The sequence below is a fragment of the Dermochelys coriacea genome, chromosome 25 (genome assembly GCF_009764565.3).
Source record: "Dermochelys coriacea isolate rDerCor1 chromosome 25, rDerCor1.pri.v4, whole genome shotgun sequence".
Classification (NCBI taxonomy): domain Eukaryota; kingdom Metazoa; phylum Chordata; order Testudines; family Dermochelyidae; genus Dermochelys; species Dermochelys coriacea.
In genome coordinates this window covers 7,507,401-7,527,622 of record NC_050092.1, presented here as the reverse complement: position 1 = coordinate 7,527,622, position 20,222 = coordinate 7,507,401, and the positions used below count along the sequence as shown (strand labels likewise).

General features: G+C 48.6%; 1 protein-coding gene across 1 annotated transcript; it reads left to right on the top strand.

Moving 5' to 3' along the window:
* The first annotated feature begins 16,941 nt into the window (after window positions 1-16,941).
* On the top strand, window positions 16,942-18,038 carry LOC119848411 (3-galactosyl-N-acetylglucosaminide 4-alpha-L-fucosyltransferase FUT3-like). Its single transcript, XM_038384195.2, has one exon. The coding sequence runs from the start codon at window positions 16,942-16,944 to the stop codon at window positions 18,028-18,030; it is 1,089 nt and encodes a 362-aa protein (XP_038240123.1). The 3' UTR covers window positions 18,031-18,038.
* Window positions 18,039-20,222: the final 2,184 nt, after the last annotated feature.

The following is a 20,222-nucleotide window of genomic DNA, read 5'->3' as shown; positions in this document are numbered from 1 at the left end:
AAAGTGTTGTATAATGAGCAATGTATATGTGTTCATTTTTGAACAAAGGTGTGTGAGTGAACTGGGTGAATCAGAAGCAGACGACATCTGTGCTCAAGACAAATGGACTGCCACCCCTTTGGGCGACTTGAAGCTCTGACTGTTTCCACACCAGTCATGATTTTATGGACCTTTATCATATCTCCCCTTAGTCATCTCTTTTCCAAGCTGAAAAGTCCCAGTCTGTTTAATCTCTCCTCATATGGAAGCCGCTCCGTACCCGTAATCATTTCTGTTGCCCTTCTCTGTAGCTTTTCCAAATCCAGTATATCTTTTTTGAGATAGGGTGATCAAATCTGCACACAGTATTTAATATATGGGTGTACTATGGATTTATATAGAGGCAATATGATATTTGCTGTCTTATTATCTCGCCCTTTCCTAATAATTGCCAATATTCTTTTTGCTTTTTTCATTGCCACTGCACATTGAGCAAATGTTTTCATGCAACAGCTAATTTAGACCCCATCCTTTTGTATGTATAGTTGGGATTATATTTTTCCAGGTGCATTACTTTGCATTTATCACCATTGAATTTCATCTGCCATTGTGTTGCCCAGTCACCCAGTTTTGTGAGATCCCTTTGTAGCTCTTCACAGTCAGTTTCAGACTTAACTATCCTGAGTAGTTTTATATCATCTGCAAATTTTGCCACTTCCCTTTTTATCCCTTTTCCAGGTCATTGATGAATATGTTGAACAGCGCACAGGACCCAGGACAGACCCCTGGAGGACACTACCATTTACCTCTCTCCGTTCTGAAAAGGGAGTCTTTATTCCAATGTTTTGTTTCCTATATTTTACCTGGAATGCCTGGCAATGCTTTCAGGATCACCTAAAGACCCTTAATTTAATGTAATGACAAGTCTTTTGTTCTCTTAATTGCCCTACCTCTGTTTATAAACAAACAAACTCCCTGCCCCAAGGGCAGAAGGTGGGAGCAGAGCAGAACCCACCATATTCCACACTCAAACTGTGTTGCAGTTAAGAGCTCTGTCTGGGTCTATTGTGTGAACTGTGAGCAGACCTCAGGTACAAAGTTTGGGGAGGGGGCTAGAGCCCCCCCATCCCTCTTAAATGGCACACCTGCCATGACTCCTGCAGCCTGGAAGAGCTGAGTTGGACAGAGATATGGGGTCTACTTCGGAGAGACCAGCTGCTTGTTTGAGTGGATCTTGCCATAGGCACTAATTCTCCTGGCACTGGTGGGTGCTCACACCCCCTGCCCCACCCCCATTCTAACCCCTTCCCCAAAGTCCCTGCCCCAACTCCACCCCCTCCCTGCCCCATTGGACTCCTTCCCCAAATCCCCACCCTGTCTCTTCCCCACCTCCTTCCCTGAGTGTGCTGTGGTCCTGCTCCTCCTCCATCCCTCCCAAAGCTTGTTATGCTGCAAAACAGCTGTTTTGCAGCAGCAAGTGCTGGGAGAAGAAGCGAGGAAGGCGTGCTCAGGGAGGAGGCAGACACAAGCTGGGGTGGGATGCCGGGGTGGGGTGCCAGAGCGGGGAGCTGCTGGTGGATTTTTCCCCGTGGGTGCTCCAGCCCCGGAGCACTTGCATCTTACATCTCAGTTACTGGGGAGAGCCATGCTCTTTGTTTGCTGTGACTGGAGAGAAAAAGAGAATTGTTCTTTACAATTTACTTGCCTGGCTGCAATGGGCTGGTGCAAAAAGGCAGCTACACATGAAATCAGGATGAAATTTGTTTAAATAGATGCACGGATTGTTTGACTTGAATTATTGTTTCTGAATGGAGGCTGCACGGGGTAGGGGCTCAGGCTGGGATGTTCAGGAATTTGAGGTTAGAAAAATGTAAAAGCCATTTCCATTGGAATGACAATCCTTCATCTACAACGTCCCTGGCACATGGGTCAGAATTAAAGGTCCTGTCCGACTGCTGACCTGTCCTCAGGCGCATCCTGTAGCACTGGAACAGCTTAAGGGTATGAATCTGTGACCCAGAAACAGGGGGCACAGAGTTTGACAGGGATCCCCCAGGTCAAGTGTACAGTAGAACCTCAGAGGTATGAACACCAGAGTTATGAACTGACCGGTCAATCACACACCTCCTTTGGACTGGAAGTGCACAATCAGGCAGCTGCAGAAACCCCCCCCACCCCCAAAAGAAAATCAAATACAATATCGTACTGTGTTAAACATCAACTACTAAAAAAATAAAGGGAAAGCAGCATTTTTCTTCTGCACAGTAAAGTTTCAAAACTGTATTACGTCAATGTTCAGTCACAAACTTTTGAAAGAACAACCATAACCTTTTTTTCAGAGTTACGAACAACCTCCATTCCCGAGGTGTTTGTAACTCTGAGATTCTACTGTATGTGCAATAATTCACCAAAGCATGGCATGCAAGATCTCTGCTGAGATCCAGTAGATCACTGGTCATAATCATTGCAAAAGATATGTACAGATAACATTTAAAAAGTTATGTATCTATAGTGGAATTATATGCCTAAAGCCTTGAAGTTAAAGTCAGAGTCACCAGGAAATGACATACCTCAGACAGGTTGTGATAGCCAGGTCATGGGCAGCCAGCTCTAGTGGTCAAAGCAAGACTCCACAGTCACACGGCAGGAGTTTAGGAGTCAGCTGGGTCTGGATATTGGGAAGTCAGAGTCAGGAGACAAACTGGAGGTCAGAAGCAGACAGCACATGGTGGAGTCCAGTTGTTCAGACAGCTTCTGATTCCTGCTGATGGCTTAAGTAGGGCCAGCTGGCCAGTCAGCTGCTCTGGGATTCTGTCAATGGGACTTCAGGGGTGGAGCTGGGCTTGGTGGGTCCCAAACATCAGGAGACTGGAGTGTGGCTACTGCTAGAGACCTTGCAGACCTGTGGGTCATAACACAGGCTCTGTTCAGGGAAGGGGCAGGAGATGCTTAGCTTTCTGTCTGGTCATTGTGCTTTGAGAGACACCCAATGTAAGTCTATTTGGATATGGAGCCTCCAGCTGATAAGGACTGTGAAATTGATAAGCGATCACAAAATCAACAGGAAGCAAGACACAGCAGGAGCATGTCCCATTTAGGATTAAGATCAAAGGATTCGTCTGATATATCAGGAGAGAGTAAGGGGACATGTGGCATCCTTCACCTAGGGGACAAGCAGACAGCATAGCTGGTCTCATGGAAAAGAGATCACGGGCTGTCTGGTTGACAAGCACTGGTGAGCAACACTGTATTAAAGATGTCCCTTGTAAATTAATGTCTGGTTTTATTTTATATGTAGCCCTTTGTTTCCAATATTTCTACTTGCTATCACTTGACTCTATACATTGTTAAACACACTTTTTCTTGTGTTCACTACAAACTTACCTAAGTGCAGTGTTAAATGGAGCAGTGCTCAGAGGTGTAACTGGTAGGCTTTGGGAGCAGTGGATGTGTGAATACTATGAGGCTCCAGTGGACCAGGGACAGGATGCTCCAATGGACACACGGAGGGCTTAAGAATAAATTGCATTAAGCATCTGCCAGAAACTGCAGTCAAGAAGGGATATGGTTTTCCTCTATTTATGAAGTGAAGCCCAGCCATTGGTTGAGTTTCCAGATGCTGAGCACCTTGAGCGGAGCCTTCAGACCGGGCTTCTCAACAGCAGGGGCCATCACAGAGCAGAATTTCAGAACTTTTCTTTTAAAAATCTACCTGGTTGAACTCATATGTTGCGGGGAGCAATTACTCTGACTCACCCTGCTTCAGGAAGGACAGGCAGGGCAGAAAAGGTGGGGGAGTTGCATTGTATGTAAGGGAGCAGTATGACTGCTCAGAGCTCAAGTATGAAACTGCAGAAAAACCTGAGAGACTCTGGATTAAGTTTAGAAGTGTGAGCAACAAGGGTGATGTCGTGGTGGGAGTGTGCTATAAACCACCGGACCAGGGGGATGAGGTGGACGAGGCTTTCTTCTGGCAACTCACGGAAGTTACTAGATTGCAGGCCCTGGTTCTCTTGGGAGACTTCAATCAGCCTGATATCTGCTGGGAGAGCAATACAGCAGTGCACAGAAAATCCAGGAAGTTTTTGGAAAGTGTAGGGGACAATTTCTTGGTGCAAGTGCTGGAGGAACCAACTAGGGGCAGAGCTCTTCTTGACCTGCTGCTCACAAACCGGGAAGAATTAGTAGGGAAAGCAAAAGTGAATGGGAACCTGGGAGGCAGTGACCATGAGATGGTCGAGTTCAGGATCCTGACACAGGGAAGAAAGCAGAGCAGCAGAATATGGACCCTGGACTTCAGAAAAGCAGACTTTGACTCCCTCAGGAAACTGATGGGCAGGATCCCCTGGGAGAATAACATGAGGGGGAAAGGAGTCCAGGACAGTTGGCTGTATTTTAAAGAATCCTTATTGAGGTTACAGGGACAAACCATCCCGATGTGTAGAAAGAATAGCAAATATGGCAGGCGACCAGCTTAGCTTAACAGTGAAATCCTTGCTGATCTTAAACACAAAAAAGAAGCTTACAAGAAGTGGAAGATTGGACAAATGACCAGGGAAGAGTATAAAAATATTGCTCGGGCATGCAGGAGTGAAATCACGAAGGCCAAATCACACCTGGAGTTGCAGCTAGCAAGAGATGTTAAGAATAACAAGAAGAGTTTCTTCAGGTATGTTAGCAACAAGAAGAAAGTCAAGGAAAGTGTGGGCCCCTTACTGAATGAGGGAGACAACCTAATGACAGAGGATGTGGAAAAAGCTAATGTACTCAATGCTTTTTTTTGCCTCCATCTTCACGAACAAAGTCAGCTCCCAGACTACTGCACTGGGCAGCACAGCCTGAGGAGGAGGTGACCAACCCTCTGTGGAGAAAGAAGTGGTTCGGGACTATTTAGAAAAGCTGGACGAGCACAAGTCCATGGGGCAGGATGCGCTGCATCCGAGAGTGCTAAAGGAGTTGGTGCATGTGATTACAGAGCCATTGGCCATTATCTTTGAAAACTCATGGCGATCGGGGGAAGTCCCGGACGACTGGAAAAAGGCTAATGTAGTGCCCATCTTTAAAAAAGGGAAGAAGGAGGATCCTGGGAACTACGGGCCAGTCAGCCTCACCTCAGTCCCTGGAAAAATCATGGAGCAGGTCCTCAAGGAATCAATTCTGAAGCACTTAGAGGAGAGGAAAGTGATCAGGAACAGTCAGCATGGATTCACCAAGGGCAAGTCATGCCTGACTAATCTAATTGCCTTCTACAACGACATAACTGGCTCTGTGGATGAGGGGAAAGCAGTGGACGTGTTGTTCCTTGACTTTAGCAAAGCTTTTGACATGGTCTCCCACAGTATTCTTGCCGGCAAGTTAAAGAAGTATGGGCTGGATGAATGGACTATAAGGTGGATAGAAAGTTGGCTAGATTGTCGGGCTCAATGGGTAGTAATGAATGGCTCCTTGTCTAGTTGGCAGCCGGTATAAAGTGGCGTGCCCCAAGGGTCGGTCCTCAGGGCAGTTTTGTTCAATATCTTCATAAATGATCTGGAGGATGGTGTGGATTGCACCCTCAGCAAGTTGCAGATGACACTAAACTGGGAGGAGAGGTAGATACACTGGAGGGTAGGGATAGGATACAGAGGGACCTAGACAAATTAGAGGATTGGGCCAAAAGAAATCTGATGAGGTTCAACAAGGACAAGTGCAGAGTCCTGCACTTAGGATGGAAGAATCCCATGCACCGCTACAGACTAGGGACCGAATGGCTCGGCAGCAGTTCTGCAGAAAAGGATCTAGGGGCTACAGTGGTGAGAAGCTGGATATGAGTCAACAGTGTGCCCTTGTTGCCAAGAAGGCCAATGGCATTTTGGGATGTATAAGTAGGGGCATTGCCAGCAGATCGAGGGACGTGATCGTTCCCCTCTATTTGACATTGGTGAGGCCTCATCTGGAGTATTGTGTCTAGTTTTGGGCCCCACACTACAAGAAGGATGTGGAAAAATTGGAACGAGTCCAGCGGAGGGCAACAAAAATGATTAGGGGACTGGAACACATGACTTATGAGGAGAAGCTGAGGGAACTGGGATTGTTTAGTCTGCAGAAGAGAAGAATGAGGGGGGATCTGATAGCTGCTTTCAACTACCTGAAAGGGGGTTCCAAAGAGGATGGATCTAGACTGTTCTCAGTGGTAGCAGATGACAGAACGAGGAGTAATGGTCTCAAGTTGTAGTGGGGGAGGTTTAGGTTGGATATTAGGAAAAACTTTTTCCACTAGGAGGGTGGTGAAACACTGGAATGCGTTACCTAGGGAGGTGGTGGAATCTCCTTCCTTAGAAGTTTTTAAGGTCAGGCTTGACAAAGCCCTGGCTGGGATGATTTAGTTAGGGATTGGTCCTGCTTTGAGCAGGGGGTTGGACTAGATACCTCCTGAGGTCCCTTCCAACCCTGATATTCTATGATTCTATGATTCCTGTGTAGCCCTATTGAGTCACCCCATGGTTCAAGGTGATACTTGTCCAGGGGATCACAACCTGCCCCTTTGTTTTCTGGGTCTGACACCTTTAAATGGCTAAGGAGCCCACGCGGCTGCCATTTTGTCAGACAGAGCAGATGCAGCCTATGCCAGAGGAGATACACACTCTGCTCTTCTAGGAGAACTTTACTTTTGTTCTTTGTTGCTCCCTTTAACCCATAGTGGAAGTTATTAGACACAGAAGGCCTGGTTTTCTGTTGTGACACAGTTTCTTTGCACTGCTCCACTGGCACAAAGAGACCATAATGGGGTAACTCTCTAGTTGGGAATTTCTTTGGCATGGGGGAATCCTGGGGGCAGGGCTGGTGCTACCAGGGGACTGAAGGGATACATTTGCCCTTCCAAACAATCTTCAAGGGGCCCCAAATGAGAATGAGGCCCAAGATGCAGGCAAGAGAGAATCAGACCCAAAGCTTTACAAAAGTGAAACATACTATATGCTCTGTATCTTAATAAAATGAGAACCCAGCTACACAGACTCAAAGGCAGAGTTAGAAACCAAGAGAAGGTTTATGATAGAGCTGGTTGGACATTTTTTGTCAAATTTTTTTTGGATGAAAAATGCCATTTTTGGGTCAAAGTATCAAACTGTTTCCCTTAATGTATCTAAAGGCAGCAGTTTGATTCTGCCCATAATGATTTTTAAAATAAAATAGAATATTTTAACTATTATGTTATATTATGGCAAGTCCTAGTAGTCATGCATATGATGCATGACTATTACGGACACAAAATAATGTAAAAATAATGAAAATATTAAAAACGGGGGGGGGGGGGGAAATAGAATATCCGAATTTTAAAATGAAAGTTGTCCAAAACTGAAATTTTTCAAAAAGAAAAGGAGTACTTGTGGCACCTTAGAGACTAACAAATTTATTAGAGCATAAGCTTTCGTGAGCTACAGCTCACTTCATCAGATGCATGAGCATGAGCATGAGCTGTAGCTCACGAAAGCTTATGCTCTAATAAATTTGTTAGTCTCTAAGGTGCCACAAGTACTCCTTTTCTTTTTGCGAATACAGACTAACACGGCTGCTACTCTGAAACCTGAAATTTTTCAGATGTTCTGAAATTTCAAAAATCTTTGTTTTCGTTCCAGTTTGGACTAAAACCAAATTTCAAAATATCAACATTTCCCCATCAACTGGAAATGTCAAGTTTCAACATTTCTTGTTTAAAATGGGGCAACATCATTTTGGCAAATGCAATAAAGAGCAGAGAAAACACAAGCGTTTATTACCTGGCTCCAGTTTTCAGGGTCAAGAAGCCATATGGTAGAAACCTATATTTTACAATAAGCATCTGACACACACACAACAGCGAGGAAATCAAAGACCTGTCTCAGGAACATAAAATATACAGTGCATTTCAATCTTGCCACAGCTACCAGCTGTTATGAGCAGGGCATGGGTGCTCCGGCTTAGTGGGTGGAGCTGGAGTTAGGGGCTTGGGACCTGAGCTAAGGGTCAGAGCTGGAGTCGGAGATCAGGAGCCAAAGCAATGCAAAGGAGCAGGCTGTGTCAAAGCAGCCAGCTAAGTATCCACCCAGTTGTACAGAAAATTTTCTTCTGTGCCCTCCAGGCTTAAATAGAGCACCTGGATCAGTCAGGGAACTGGGAAGCACTGCCAATCAGACCCTTTGTGGGCAGCAACGCCTTTCAGCCCATGGAACCTGCTTCCCCAGAGCTATGCGGTGGTGGTGTGGATGGGGCAGACACCCAGGGACCAGCAGCCACATGTTCTGGACCCATGGATGCTCACACCAGCGCTGTTAAGAGCTCTTTCTTGGGACTACTCTGATTAGACCTCCATGCTTCACTTCAGCAGGGAGTCTGTGTGCAAAGGGGTTGTTAGCGGATCAGGCTCCAGCATGGCTTCCAAAACCGAGGACAGCAGCCCTGAAAGAAGTGGGGAAGCCAGTGAAATCTGAGGATGGAGGGAGGCAATGTAGCGGGGCAGGTTTCTCAGCATGGCGGGGAGTAGCATTCTGCAGATGCTGGTGCCTGGAGAGTGGAGATTTAAGGAGATCAGCTGGAGAGTAGATGCAACTAATCCAGGGGAGAGAGTTTCAGCAGAGGAAGAGTGGAGCCGGTGTGTAGTGGGTTACAGTGCCTGGAGGCAGATTATGGGGAGATTATTTTTATAGGCACAAAGAGTAGCTAGGCACCCACCAAAAGGTCACCTATAGGGGATTTGAGACATGGGAGAGTGGTCAGGATCAGGGATGATCCCAAGATCAGGAGCGTTGGGAGCAAAGGCATATTTTAGGCCAGATAAGAAGCCTGCTCTGATTTTTAAGAGTCTGGTTTGATGAAGTTTAACACAGTGGCGGATTTAGAGTTAGTGGGGCCCTGTGCTCAGCTTCATTTTTGGGGCCCCTCCTTGGTACCTGGCCAAGAACATTCTCTCTTATCTCCCCCCCCAGCCCCCGTTTTTCATTCTTTTTTCCTCCATCCTCCTCCTATAAGTAGTAGGAAGTATATGAATATAAAGGGAGGTACTTTGATTGTTTTTTTTGTAGTCTAACTTATTTTTCCACAGACCACTTGAAAAATCGCTGTGGGTCTTGGCGGACCACTTAATGCTCTTTCCAAACTTTGTTTGTACCATTAGCTAACTATTGTAAAGCGCTTTGGATAAGAGTGCTTTATAAAGTAAAAAAAGTTGGGGTGTGGGGTCTGGCCAGGACTTTGGGGTGTGCGAGGGGGCTCAGGGCTGGGGGCTGCAGAGTCTGGGTGGGAGTTAGGGTGCAGGAGTGGGCTGGAGGTTGGGGTGCAGGGTCTGGCCAGGAGTTAGGATGCAGAAGGGGGCTCAGGGTTGGGGCAGGAGGTTGGGGTGTGGAGCGCTCACCTGGGGCAGCTCCCATTTGGTGCAAGGGGTGCAGGTGGGAATGTGGGGGGAGGGTGCAGGAGCTCCCATTTGGTGCTCAGAGTGGGGGTATATGTGGGGGTGCAGGAGTCAGGGAGGGCAGGGGGCTGGGCTGGGTTGTGGGGGTGCTCCCAGCCCCCTGCGGCTCACGGCCGGGGGAGGGGTATGTGTAGGGGGAATGTGGGGGCCCTGCCTTTGCTCTGCCCTGCCCCGATTCCACCCCCTTCCCCAAAGCCCCAGTGCCGCCTCTTCCCTGCCTCCTCCCCCGAGCACGCTGCGGCCCTGCTCCTCCCCCTCCCTCCCGGAGCTACCCGAGTGTCGGCAAACAGCTGTTCGGCAGTGGGGAAAGCGGTGGGGGAAAGGGGAGCTTGGCTGCTGGTGGGGGCGGAGCCTGCAACAGGAACCGGCAGGACCAAGCTTCTAACTCCGCCGTTGCCCGGCCCTGGGGCCCCCTAGCCGGGGCCCCCTGTGTTTTACTGTAAATCAGCCTCTGGTTTAACAGCTTAAGCTTAATGAGAAGCCTGCATGTGTAATTGCTGAGCGATCATATTTATGGGAAAAACGAAAGAAAGTAGCCATGAAACTAGAAGAAACTTGTCTGAGCTAACCCAAACCTGTTTGAACAGGGGAGGGGACTTAACAGGGTAATCAGAAACTAAGACATATATATGAATAAAGTGAACAAAAGTTTAAAAATTGTCAAACAAAGGGAAACAGAAGCTGCATTGTCCAGTTCTGAAAGCAGCTGTGAGGAGATCATCCTGAGCTTCCCACTTGTGAGTGCACTGATTATTATTTGCTAGTGGTTTGCCTTAATAAAGATTTGTTGGACCCACCTGCTGAGTAGTGAATCTCTGACCAACAGTGACATGCTGTAGAAACCAAAGGAAGGTCTGTGTAGAAGATGGAGGTGGAATCCAGATCAAGAAGGACTTTTGCCCTTGAGACATTTACCAGGTGAGAATTGAGATAGGGCCAAGTCAACTCAAAGCATTATCTGGCACAGAAGTGGAGAGAGGAGTGCTGCTATGGGGATGGGCCAGGGGGATGAAAGACCTGGGGAGGAGAGGAGGTGATTTTCCATCTCTTTGCACTTCATGCAGCCATTTACACCGGGGCACAGTTGGTGTGAAACGCTACCAGCTCAGAGCAGCGCCTGGATATCGGCACCTCGTTCCACTCCTCACTGTGGCTGATCCCCAGAACACACTTGGAGATTGCGAGGCGAGGGCAGAGACAGCAATAGGGGTGAAATTGTGATGTGTTATGGTGAAATTAAAGCCAGTGGGAGCCAGACTGGGTACAAAGTCAGGGAAATGGACAGATCTTGCAAGGTGCCTAATTTCCAAGAATTACTCAGCTTTATAGGGCCAGAACCTCAGTGGGTGTAAATTGGCATGGCTCTATTAAATTCAGTAGAGTCATGTAGATTTACAGCAGCAGAAGATTTGGCTTGTAGCCATCTAGAAGCAGGAGTGGACAGCTGCCTGGGTCTGATTCTCATTTCATTGGCTGGGGTTTCACACTGAAGTCACTCCACCAACTGACCTGCTCTTGATTTACTCCATTGTAAGTGAGGTGAGAAGCAGAAGCGAGCTCCCTGGGGTTCTTCATCAAACACCTTCTTCCTCTCTTCCCTTTGAGATATGAAGTCCACACCCCTTGAGATGTGTGTCCTGCACCTATGGACCCCTGAGAGTACATCCACACTGCAGCTAGAGGTGTAATTCCCAGCTCGGGGAGACCTATTCATGCTAGCTTTGGTTGACCAGCAGTATGTGGGCAAGCCACTCAAGTATGTGCTGATGGTCTCGGATGGGATTGTAGTCAGGTGGTTGGCCTGTGCTCCAACCCCCACACTGTTATTTGTAGCACACTAGCTAGTGCACATCTGTGTACCTGAGCTGGAAATTACATCTCCAGCTCCAGTGCAGATGTACCCTGACACACATAGCATCACCATCAGAGGTGTGTAACATGAAGGGTCCAATAAGTGAACACCCAAGATACTTGGAATAGAAGCAAAGGCCCATTTATTTGCTGGTGCAGCTCCACCCCATAACCCATGTATGAATTTGGCCCAGGGAATCTGCTTTACTAAGATTCCTTATGCGAATCAAGCAGTGGCATGTTTTGACTCCAACAACAACACAGACATTTGTTTCTCTTTCTAGCGTGAAATCACACCATCAACATATTCCCATCACATTAAACATGTCACACTCTCCAGTCACTGCTCCCTGGCTCCCAGGAAGTATGTCTGAGCCTGCAGGAGCTCGTGCCAGGCTCCCCTTCTGTTAACAATATCTTGAACTAGCAACAGATTAAAAGGCTGTGTTTGATCTCAGCAAGGAGTCTGTTCCTGGAAAGGCCCATGGCACCAGTGCTGACAAGTATGACAAAGCAATACAGGAGAACGCAAAGAGAACCTACAGAAAAGGGGCCCTGATTTTACTCACTGCAGGCAGGTGCATGAGATGGGATATGGAGGCTCTTCCAATGGGTCACTGGTATTAAGGGCTGAAGTTTTAATCACTGGTGTCGTCCGTCCATTAAGAGCCAGATTCAAAGGTCATTGAATGGGCAGCTGTCCACCGATATCAAAGGGCTTTGAATCAGGCCCTGTGTAAGTTTTCAATTTCTTAGGATCAGTCTTCTTTACACCATGGTTGTAGCCCAAGCTGCCTGTGTGGACAGAACCATCTCTCACACCCACCCCTCCCTTCTCTACCCCCATTTATAACCATTTTAGAAAACTTTTGATAATACCCAGGTGAAATCTTGACCCCCAGACAAAATGTTCCTTGACTTCAGTGGGGCCAGGATTTCACCCTAGGAATTTGCCTGGGTGCGGGGGGGAGGGGTAGAGCCCAGTTTGACAGCCCGCAGCTTCTTCCCTCAATTCCCCTCAGCAGATTCCAGCCTAGAGACTTCTTGCTTTGGCTGCCAGGGAGAGTCGTTGTCATCATCTCCCTTGGCCTGGGGACACTCAGCGCCATGCAGGATTGGGCCCCTGCAAGCCCCAGTGGGGGCTGTTGGGGCTCATTGCCTCACAGGATCTGGCCCAAAGGGAGCTGTGGATGCTCCGTACCTCGTGAACAACCCTAGGAAAAGTCAGTTCCACTGAAACCCCCTCCGTCCGTCAATGGCCCAGCAACCGAATTTTGAGATTGACTCATGATGCTGTGGCTCACCTGTCCACCTTGTCACTCCTCTCCACGCCTACCTCTTAAATCCAGGGACTAGCCCAGCCTCTCCCTCTTGAATTCTGTCCCTTTTCCAAAGAACACCTCCTTCTCGATGCATTTTGTCTCCCCAGAGGCTGAATTGTTGACTTAAGGATGCAGATCTTGGAGGCATCAACTGCCACTCAGAGCGTTAAAACCCAAGCTCTGCCCTTCCCCTTCAAAGGCAAAGGTGCCACATCACATCCAGCCAGGAAGGCCACACAAAGGGCAGAAACAGAAAAATGAGCTATGAAAGGCTTATAATCTGCTACTGTTTACTAACCAAATACACCCCTGGGCAGGCCTGAAGAGGTTGGGCAAAGCTATTAAATGATATGCAATAAATTACCTACTTCATTTCCAGCGTTGTCTTTATTCCTCACTTCTCCTTTTGCAGCCAACTGGTGTGCAAGCGTGGAAGCTGTGTCCTCAACTCGCACAGTTTATGTAAGAGACAAGGTGGGTGAGGGAAGATCTTTTATTGACCCACCTTGTCGCTCCAATATCCTGGGACCGACGTGGCAGCCACTACCCTGCATATGTTCTGAAAGTCTCTGAAGGCTGTGCCATGGGGTTCACCACTCGCCGCTGGACGGGCGCCTCCTTCTGGTACCTGGGGGATTAGCTCGAGCCCAACGCCCCAACCCCTGGTTTTCACACCGTCACTCCGTTCGCCTGCAGCTCCTCTCACAGCCTCAGGAACCACAGCGTCCTCTGTGGCTCGGCCCTCCGGCCGTGTCGCTGTCTGTGTCCCCCCTTCCGGGCGGGGTTTAGTTCCTCAGGAGCCCTAGGCTCTCTTCCTGCTCACGGCCTCTGTGCCACATGCCCCATGGCTGGTAGGCGAACCCAGGCTCACCCTCTTCTCTGGGTTCCAGTCCAGGGACCCTCAGCTTAGCAGCCCTTGCTCTCCCTCTCCCCTGAAGCCAGCAGGGACTCAGCTCTAGCCAGAGGCTTGGGCCGGTGGCCAGGGGCCAGGAAGGCCCGGGGTGGCTCAGGCTGGTGCTCGGGCTGGCATAGCTGGGGCAGGCTGGCTAGGGCTCCTGTGGCTGCAGGAGGTGGCGTGGTGGACTCGGGACTCTGGCAGGCGGGGGGCAGGGCCTTGGGCAAAAGGGGTGGGGTCATGGGGCTAGACTCCCCAAAGTTAGGGGTTCACCTGCAGCCTGTGAGAAGAAGGAATTCTGATGATATTTTGTGATACCCAAAGAGCACCCAGAGTCTTTGGGGCAGGAGGAGAGGGAGAAGGTGGTTGTGTCTCACATTTAGGTGCCCTTGTATGCTGGGGCCAGTGCAAGTTTAGAACAGCCTGAAGGCCTCTGTAGTTTGCACCCAGGTGCTTATGCAGTCGCGGGGTTGTTCCAGCAACTGGGAATAGGCAGAGCCCAGAGTTATGAGGGTGCCTTTTTTTCCTTAGCCATGCACCCCTACGCAACCCCCTAAACTGTGGGCTGCTGGAGAAGGAGGAGGAATTCTGCAGAGCTGCTACACCAGTTCTACGGCCCTCTGGGGAGTTGCCCAACACCAGTGAAATTCCAGATCCACTTGGCACCAGCAACATATATTATACATAAAGGGACACAAGCAAACAAGAAGAAAAGAAAAGAAAAGTAAAGTCTTCAGGAGAGAGCAGAGTGCATCTGTCCTGTGGCTCTGTCTCACAAAATGGTAGTTCCTTACCCATTTAAAGGTGCAGTACCCAGAACACAATTATGTGCAGCCCACATGAGCTGGGATTTTCAGACCCTGAGGGATAGTCAATAGGCAGACCGCGGGCCAAATCCAGACCTCCAGATGCTTTTGAAGGGACCCCCAATTTTTGTATTTACTTATTAGCATTGTTTTTTAAAAAAAATTTTCTCTGGAATCTGGACCCTGACTATACTTTGACCAAGAAATTTGGACCTTGACCAAAAAAAAAAACAAACACACACACACTACCCCTGGACTTCTGCATCCAACTACCAGTGACGGACTCCCAGAAAGTGCAGTGGTTTCAGTCCCTTAAATGCTTTGGAAAACCCCAGTCATGATGGTTTTAATAAAAGGCTCCTTCTGCCCTGTGATGTTGCACCAGCCCAAGTGCTGAATCCCAGAAAACCCAGCCAGTGCCTGTGTCCGTCTCCCAGTGAAATAAATCAGAGAACCCACTGCCTTTCCTGAGTAGCATTCCTGGAATGCAGGGTAGATCAGCTCCAGGTCTGACATAGCTTTTCCCAATCAGGATTGGGAATCTGTGACCTCAGGCAACCAAACCTAAGTATATCGCTCCCCTTCGCTCGTTGACATTTTTCATACTCCTCCCTGTTGGAATCCTACCCTTAAAAGCAGCTCCAGTCTGGAGGATGTACCTGGGGGCAAGCCTAGGGGATAAAAGGCACCTCTAGACCTGACCCTTGTGCCTGGCACATAGGGATTAGAAGAATTTAAATGCCCTTCACAGCAAATTCCTGAACATCCCATGCCCGATTCCTGCCCCTCCTTCCAGGTGCAGCCTCTATCCAGAAACTGTAAGTCAAGTCAAACAGCTCGCGCTTCCATTTAAATACATTTCCTCCTGATTTAATGCATGAACGGCCTTTTCATGCCAGCCACTTGCAGCCTGGCAGGTGCACAAAAAGACAATTCACCCCAGTTGCAGCAACTGAAAAGCATGGCTCACCCCAGTGACTAAGATACACAAGACCAATTCATCTGGGCTGCGGGGGGTGGGGGGGGGGAAGAAGAGAGAGAGAGAGAGAGAGAGAAGATCTGGAATCCCAGCACACACATTGCTCTGCCCATCCCATTCACAGGGAAAGGTGGAGTGTCACATCCAACCAGGAAGGCCAATCTGATGTTTCAATCTTGTATCGTCCCTCTTTGCATGCTGTTTCCAGTCCAATTGCTTCCCTCTTCTTTGGCGTCAGTGCTCAATTAACTTCAAACAAATCAGTCTTGGGCACAATTGTTACGAAAGGGCTTGGGGTGGGGATGTTGAAAGAGGGCAGGACTTATTTCTTGGGGACTTGTTCTGGCTGCAGCTGATTGGCATATAGTTAAAAACTGGCCCAGAGATACATGAAATCCACTCCCTGTAACTTTGCCCTCCTCATTCTGTTTTGCGTCACTTGCTTTCTCTTATCTCACCTGCTCCTTCAACTCATCTCACCAGAGCACTTGTAGTCATTTCAGGAATTTGTCAGGACAGAAGCCAGAGGTGAATTGCTTTCTTCACTGCTGTCTGGAATGCTGTTTGGGAGGTAAATTCTCTAATCATAGGCAGTCTGGTCCAGGGGCACTGATTGAGGTGGCAGGATCCCTGGGTTCTATTCCTACTTCTGCCAGCTGACTGGTCTATGACCTTGGGCAAGCCGTTTCTCCTCCTCTGCTGCATCTGTGTTGACGTGAGCTCTTCAGGGATGGGACTATGGCAGTGCTGAGTAGAGAGCACCAAGAATCCTGGACTTCTTGCTGTTGTACTGTTATGCAAATGAATTTCTAAAAAAAGGGACAGGTGAAAAGTGGAGTAAAAGGCTGAGGAATAACTGAGGTGGGCGGCGGTGAAGGAAACCCCAAGGCCTTTGGAAGATCCTATGTAACCCACCGGCGAGTGTGTGTTATAGCAGACAGCTATGGTGCCTGGACTCCTCAGCTCAAGCTTTTAGCTCTGGGAGTTCCTGGTGTGTCAGCCAAAGGGGTGGTAGTCACATCTAAACTGGTGTGTGTTCCCACTGTACTTTGAATGAGGAATGGGATGAAACTGCAACCTGGAATTACCTGATGCCTCCCTAAGCCATCTCCAGCTGGCAGGAGGGATTATCTCCATTTTCTGTCCTGAGGCACCAGCTCTATTTACACAACTGTAGCGCTTGTAGGGGTGACACCCTAAACCGGTGGGAGAGCTTAATAACTCCACCTCCACGAAAAGGGGAAACTATGTCAACACCGGCACTTAGGTCGGGGTAATTTGTGTCACTCAGGGTGTGGATTATCCACACCCCTGAGAGATGTAAATTCTACCGAAGTAACCTGTAGTGTAGACGAGGTCTAAGTGGTTGGAAAGGACTAGCCATTTCAGTTTTCTCTGGGCAACCCAGTTTACCCTCAGTAATTCCCAGCCACAAGGGCAGCATCATACCTAAATGAGGTTATTTCAGCGGGGGCGGGTTGGTGTGGGGCGCCAAAGAACTTGTCTGCCTTTGGTGTGAGTCTGCGAGTGATTCTGCTTCACGTTGCTTCAGATCTGTGGGGAACACTTTTTAACATGCTTTGCCAGTTCTTGGTATCGTTCCTTCCTGCCCACCCCCACCATGTTCAGTTATTGCTATCACTAATCATATCATTATTGGTGTCTCCTGCATTCCCAGGCCAGCAATGCCGCTCAGCGACCAGATGAAAAGCCCACCCTGCAGGCACCTCCTAATCTTTATTCTCTCCCAATTCATAACCGCCTTCTGTTTGTTTGTTTACATTCGGCCCTCCAGGGACCCCAGCCCACAGCTCTGGGCTGGCAATCCTTCTTCAGTCACAGTCCAGCCTGGTAATAACCCCACAGCTCCAGAGGCTGGTTTGGAGCTGACCATCCTCCTGTGGACCTGGCCCTTTGGGCACCCTGTTGCTCTGCAAAAATGCTCTGAGCTCTTTGCCATCCGGGACTGTCACATCACGGCCAACCGTAGCTGGTTCCATAAGGCCAATGCAGTGATTGTGCATCACAGGGACGTGTGCTCCAGCCCAAAGAAACTGCCCCAGGGCCCACGGCCCCCTTCCCAGCACTGGATCTGGTTCAACTTGGAGTCCCCCAGCCACAGCCCTAACCTGGGCTTCATGGATAACCTCTTCAACCTGACCATGTCTTACCGGAGGGACTCTGATATCTTCACCCCTTACGGGTGGCTGGAGGTCCTCAGCCAGCCCCAGAACTTCAGCATCCCAGCCAAGTCCAAGCTGGTGGCCTGGGTGGTGAGTAACTGGAACCCAGCCTCCCACCGGGTGCAATACTATGAGGAACTGAAGAAATACCTCCATGTGGATATATACGGCAGCCATCACATGTCTCTGCCCCGGGACAAGCACTTCTCCACCCTGTCCCAGTACAAGTTCTACCTAGCCTTTGAGAACTCGCTTCATGAGGACTACATCACCGAGAAGCTCTGGAACAACGCCCTGGGCTCAGGGGCTGTGCCTGTTGTTTGCGGCCCCCCCCGAAAAAACTACGAGCACTTTCTGCCCCCCGATGCCTTTATTCACATTGATGACTTTTCCAATGCTCAAGGGCTGGCCCAGTATCTCCAGGAGCTGGACAAGGACCCAGCACGCTACCAGCGCTACTTCCAGTGGCGAACATGGTTAAAACCATCCAAGCAAAGTTCCTGGCCCATCCACTTCTGCAAAGCCTGCCGGGCCTTGCAAATGACAGAGACCTACCAGACCAGGCCTGGTCTGGCCAAGTGGTTCCGCTAGGAGTTACATGCTCAGTTTGCTGTGTTTAGCGCAGATCATTTCCTGTGGGTGAGGTTGCAATTAGCCAAGACTTCTACTTTTCTTTGTACAGAGATATGCCTACATTTGTTACAAGCTGGGTAGACTTTGCACCAGGAATTGGCTGTTCCATGCACCCCGCACCTCTCTGCCAGTCCTTGGCTTACAAGCTTCAAAAATCTAAAACTGTGAAACTAAGAACGAGGAAGAGATGACAGAACAAAAGGCAGCTTCTGGGAGTGAAGGGAGGAGACCAGTTTGTCGGAGCTCTGGTTATGGCCAGTCTAGGATGTTGGCAGGAACTCAATCTTAGTTTGAAACAGTCAGGAAAGATCTGCTTCAACCTCAAAGACTGACAACACACAATGGTATTGTAAGAGCCAGAGGGCAGGCAAATGAGGGCTAGGAATAACGAACCCTTTGTGGATTACTTTGGAGGGGGAAGATAATGGGGTAGTGAATAGAAGGATGAAGGGCACATGGGGTATTGTGGCTTCCAAGCTGAGCAATTTTTAGGCCTGGTTGAACTATTAAGGAGCAGGTGGATGCTAGATAGATACATAGATCAAGGCCACTTTTATGGTGGGGCAGGGGGCAAGTGTGTATTTTGGGTCCCCTGGATATTGCAGTTAAAAAATAAACCAATCAGAAGTCCAGGGGCTAGTTAGATCCTTGAGAATGCTTGATTTTAACAGTTTAATAAAGAAAAAAAAAATCAGACAAGTGTGTCAATATTTTGCTAGGTTTCAGAGTAGCAGCCGTGTTAGTCTGTATTCGCAAAAAGAAAAGGAGTACTTGTGGCACCTTAGAGACTAACAAATTTATTAGAGCATAAGCTTTCGTGAGCTACAGCTCACGAGCTGTAGCTCATGAAAGCTTATGCTCTAATAAATTTGTTAGTTTCTAAGGTGCCACAAGTAAATATTTTGCTGTGATCTATAATTTAACTAAGGAACGAAGACTCTCCTTTCTGCAGCTGTTCCACTGCCCAGTGCTAGATAACATATTTTGGCCTTCCTGACAATAATTTGGGCCCCCTTGAAGTTCATTGGGTGTGGGGGTGGGGGAAGGTCCTCTTGTCCACCTGGTTGCGCAGAGCCTGAGATGATTAGATTGATAGATAATTTTGGCTCATCTATGACCTCACTTGGCGTTCATCTCCTGCAGCAGGTGACCCTAACATTAGGGCTAATAGGGATGGGAGCCCAGATGGGACAGAACCTCAAGAGCCATCCAGGGGTAACGTCCAAATTAACGAAAGCCCCTTTCATGCCAAAGTTTGCAACTCTAACACCAACACACTTTATTAAGTGATGAGACGCTGCATTCAGAGGGACCACCTCTCCCTCCCAGTGAAATGCAGCCACCTCTAGGGTGTAAATTGCCAATGTTTGAACTGTACAGAGCTAGAATGATCAGACAGCAAGTGTGAAAAAAATCAGGACGGGCATGAGGGGGTAATAGGAGCCTATAAGAAAAAGACCCAAAAATTGGGACTATCTGGTCACCCTATACAGGGCAGAACTTTAAAAAGGTTCAGGCCAGAATGCATCTCATTGCCATGCTAGTGGATTTCAGCTGGTTGAATGTAATACATATCGATCGGAACGTGCCCAGGTCTTGAAAGAAGAAAAAAAAAAACAACAAAAAAACCCCCCCAACCAACGGGACCTTGGTTTTGCCTCGAGCCTGCAAGTACACTGCAGGGGGTTGGCCCTTTGAGCTATTGAATCAAGTCTCAGTCCTTATCTTCAAAGCACTCCATGGGCTGGTATGCACATGCACCTGTTCTGTGTTTAGAGCTCAGAAGCAAGGTTAAAAAATGAGCCTTGCGCAGGGGACTGGAAAGTGGGGAAGGTTGTGATGACCCCTTGTTCCTGGGGGAGTTCATTCCATGATCTCAGGGCAAGTCTACATTAGAGTGACCCAGCGAAATCGCTCAGGGCTGTGAAAAATCCCCACCCCTGAGCAATGTAGTTAAACCACCCCTAAGACTCGGTGTAGGCAGCACTAGGCGTGTTGTCACATGGCTTAATGCAGTGGTTGTCAACCAGGGTACCGGGACCCGCTGGGGGCCATAAACCCATTTCGGGGTGGGGGGGGGAAAAAAGAGGGGAAGCACCAAGCAGGATCAGCATTAGACTCGCAGTAGCCCAGGGTAGAAAGCTGAAGAC